The 3668-nt window shown below is 54.7% G+C and overlaps 1 protein-coding gene across 1 annotated transcript; it reads left to right on the top strand.

Moving 5' to 3' along the window:
- The first annotated feature begins 1069 nt into the window (after nt 1-1069).
- Nucleotides 1070-3405, top strand: H2AZ1 (H2A.Z variant histone 1). Its single transcript, NM_001287092.1, has 5 exons — nt 1070-1246; nt 1692-1769; nt 2057-2170; nt 2555-2684; nt 2966-3405. Exons 1-5 carry the CDS (start codon nt 1244-1246, stop codon nt 3025-3027), a joined length of 387 nt encoding a protein of 128 aa, NP_001274021.1. The 5' UTR covers nt 1070-1243; the 3' UTR covers nt 3028-3405.
- Nucleotides 3406-3668: the final 263 nt, after the last annotated feature.

Here is a 3668-nt window from a genome sequence, read left to right on the forward strand (position 1 = left end):
CTCGGTGTGCGGGACTATTTTTTAAGCCCACCATTTGCAATTGATTACATGGACCATCTGTAACTGTCTGTGAATCCTGCTAGAAGTTACCCCGGTGACATTTATAGAACATTTGTCACGTAGCGAAAGGTTTTGTATAGAAGAGTTGACACGTAGTGGCTTTCAGGTGTCACTAAATCAACTCTAGACATCAGGCTCGAAGTACGCCCCGCTGATGTGTAGCCTCCAGAAAAACATGGTTTAGGATTCGATGAAAGAATACGGCCTCGGCCCCAGCCCTCCGGTGCGGAGGCCAAAAGGCCTTTTGTGACCCTCGAGGGGCCTCTGCTCCACCGTTCGCTCCGGGGGAACGATCTCGCGCGCGGGGGGCGCGGGGGCGCGGGGGGGGGGGCGCGCTCCAGAAGTGGCGACGACAGAAAATGTGGGAGGCACAGCTCGAGAGGACGTGGGAGCAGCGGGGCGCGATCGGAGGCTCGGAGGCTGGGGCTTTGCCGACGCGCAAGGAACGCCAGATCCCTGCTAAGCCTGCGGTTCACCGAGGAGTGGGGCCACCTCCCGCGACGCGGACGCGCCACCTGTCAGACCAGAGGAGAGGGGGGCGCGGAGGCGGCTGCCCCGGGCCCCGGACGGAAGAAATGAAAAAAAAAAAAAAAAAAAAAAGGCTGTGGGTCAGCGGGTCTCGGCCTTGGAGCGCTCCGGTCGCGGCGGTGCGGCAAGGAGCCAGGCCCGGAGAGCGCCACGCGCAGCCGGCGGGACCGGGCCCGGAGCCTGGGGGCGCCACCGCGCGCCCCTCCCCTGGGCCAGCCTCTCGGCTCCTCCCCCGGACACGTGACCGCGGCCGGCGGGTCTCCTCGCTCCCGCAGCGTAGCTCGCTCTGTTTCTTCCCTCCCGCCGCCGTGCCCTTCTTCTCCTCAGTTCCCATCCCTCCGCCCTCCCCCCACCTCCTTCCCCACGCCCCAATAGCGGCTCGAGCGGCGGAGCGCCCGCCCCCCCGCCCTGCTCTTCGCCTGCTCATTGGCCGAGGCCTCAAGGACGCGTCCCGAGGGCGGGCGGCGGCCATTGGTGGGATGAGCAGTCCGAGTTCCCGGATGAGGGAACATTCAGCGGTATAAAGGGCGCGGGGAAGGCGGGAGACAGCGCAGTTTGAATCGCGGTGCGACGGAGGAGTAGGCGGTGGGATCTCGCTGGCTGTCTGACTAGTCCTTTCTCTGCCTTGCTTGTTTGAGCTTCAGCAGAATTCGAAATGGTAAACTTGGCGGAGGCGCTCGAAGACTCCCGCGGGTTTTTGCCGATGGGAGAAAAACCCGTTACGCTCGGGAGATGGGGGCGAAGCGGCGACGGTTGGGAACGCGCGGAGACAGGATTGGGAAGAGCGGGGGGAGGTGTTTTGTCGGCGGCGAGCGGAGCAGCCTCCGCTCTCGCGGCGGGCGGCGGCGGTTGGGTGGCGCGCGCAGCGCCGCTGGGGGCCGGCGGGCGGACGGAGGCGCGCGGCCGCGGCGGGCGGGCGCGCCGCGGGGGCGGGCGGGCGGGCGGGCGGGGTCGCCCTTGCGGCGCGCGGCTGCCCGGAGACCCCGGCCGGGCTCGGGGCCGCGCTCGCGCCTGGGCCGCGCCGCGGTGGGGGAGGGGCGCGCCGCCCTGGTAATCCTATATTCCCCGTTCCTCCTTCGCTCGCGGGCGTGTGCGCGCCGCAGGCTGGCGGTAAGGCTGGGAAGGACTCCGGAAAGGCCAAGACAAAGGCGGTTTCCCGCTCACAGAGAGCCGGCTTGCAGGTCAGTGGTGGCTCGTGCAGTCCAGGGATCGTGGCGTTTTCCTTTCCGCCTCTTTTCTTGTTTATCATCGCTCTAGATGGGCGTTTCGTCTCTGCGTGGGTGATGCGGTGTCGCGACTTGGTTCGCCGATACGATAAATATCGAGGGGGGGGGGCCGATCACGTGTGTCGATGCCGGGGCGCGTTGCTGCACCAGCGTCCGTGCCCCCTTGCTTTGGCGCGCGCGTAAGATTGCCGTCTTTGACTCTAACATCTTTGTGCATTTATGTTTGTGTGCTTAAAATTAAGTTCCCGGTGGGCCGTATTCATCGACACCTGAAATCTAGGACGACCAGTCATGGACGTGTGGGCGCGACTGCCGCTGTGTACAGCGCAGCCATCCTGGAGTACCTCACCGCAGAGGTAAATGGGTGTACGCCTATAATCTGGAAAAGGTTTGGGGGGGCTGGGGGGAGGCGGCGAGAGGGAAGGAGGAAAGTGATGCAAGAAAAACTCCCAGGCCCTAATCACGGCTAGAAGCTTCTGAGAACGCTAGAGGGGGCTGGTGTTCATTGAGGGATCCTACTAGGCTTGGTGGAGTTTGCTGCTCTTGGAAATAAAATTGCGTGCCCCCGTTTGCTTGTGTTGCCATTCAGATAGTAGGGGAAGGCGACGTTTGGTAGATTACTTTCCTGGAGATTTGATTCTACTCCCTGGGTTTTGGCTTTAAGGAAAGGTGGAAGGAGATTGACTAACATTTGATTTTAAGGAAAGTTGGAAGGAGGTTGATTAAAATCTGCCTTGTAGGTACTTGAATTGGCAGGAAATGCATCGAAAGACTTGAAGGTAAAGCGTATTACCCCTCGTCACTTGCAACTTGCTATTCGTGGAGATGAAGAATTGGATTCCCTCATCAAGGCTACAATTGCTGGTGGTGGTATGTAAATACTAAAATTTTGTTCCTTTGGAGAAAAAAATTCCTTGGCGCTCATTAATTCTTAGTCAAGAAGAAGGCCTGTTTTCAGTCGTCTTCAGTGTGGTTGCACCAAGAAATTTGATTCGTATGTAGAACTTAAAGAATTTGTACATACTTGAGCTTTGCATTTAAAGACCTCTTTGAAGTTGAACGTTGTCTTGGTTTTTTTTTTTAAGTGTTGTGTGATTTCTAAAATATGTATATTAAAAAGTAGAATTAATCCCTTTCTGTTCTTCTCCTAGGTGTTATTCCACACATCCACAAATCTCTGATTGGGAAGAAAGGACAACAGAAGACTGTTTAAAGGATGCCTGGATTCCTTATTATCTCAGGACTCTAAATACTCTTAACAGCTGTCCAGTGTTGGTGATTCCAGTGGACTGTATCTCTGTGAAAAACACAATTTTGCCTTTTTGTAATTCTATTTGAGCAAGTTGGAAGTTTAATTAGCTTTCCAACCAACCAAATTTCTGCATTCGAGTCTTAACCATATTTAAGTGTTACTGTGGCTTCAAAGAAGCTATTGATTCTGAAGTAGTGGGTTTTGATTGAGTTGACTGTTTTTAAAAAACTGTTTGGATTTTAATTGTGATGCAGAAGTTATAGTAACAAACATTTGGTTTTGTACAGACATTATTTCCACTCCAGTGGATAAGCTCAATAAAGGTCATATCCCAAACTAGTTGTGTTTTATATTTGCTTGATTGTAATGGGAATTCCTTTCTTTTGAGTAGGTAACTTATAGAGCAGTAGTAACATAAGCATATTTCTTCTCTTGAAATTGTAGACTTGTAGATCAACCAAGTCAGAACCCCCAAGTGTAATTTTTTTTTTTTTTAACATGTAATGAGCTATTAAGGATCTTCAAACGTTGACAGGAGCTGGAATGGGACAGGCTGCTGTTTCTTAGAGGCTGGGCTTGACCGTCTCACTCTGTTGGCTGTG

The sequence above is a fragment of the Canis lupus genome, chromosome 32 (assembly GCF_011100685.1).
Source record: "Canis lupus familiaris isolate Mischka breed German Shepherd chromosome 32, alternate assembly UU_Cfam_GSD_1.0, whole genome shotgun sequence".
NCBI lineage: Eukaryota > Metazoa > Chordata > Mammalia > Carnivora > Canidae > Canis > Canis lupus.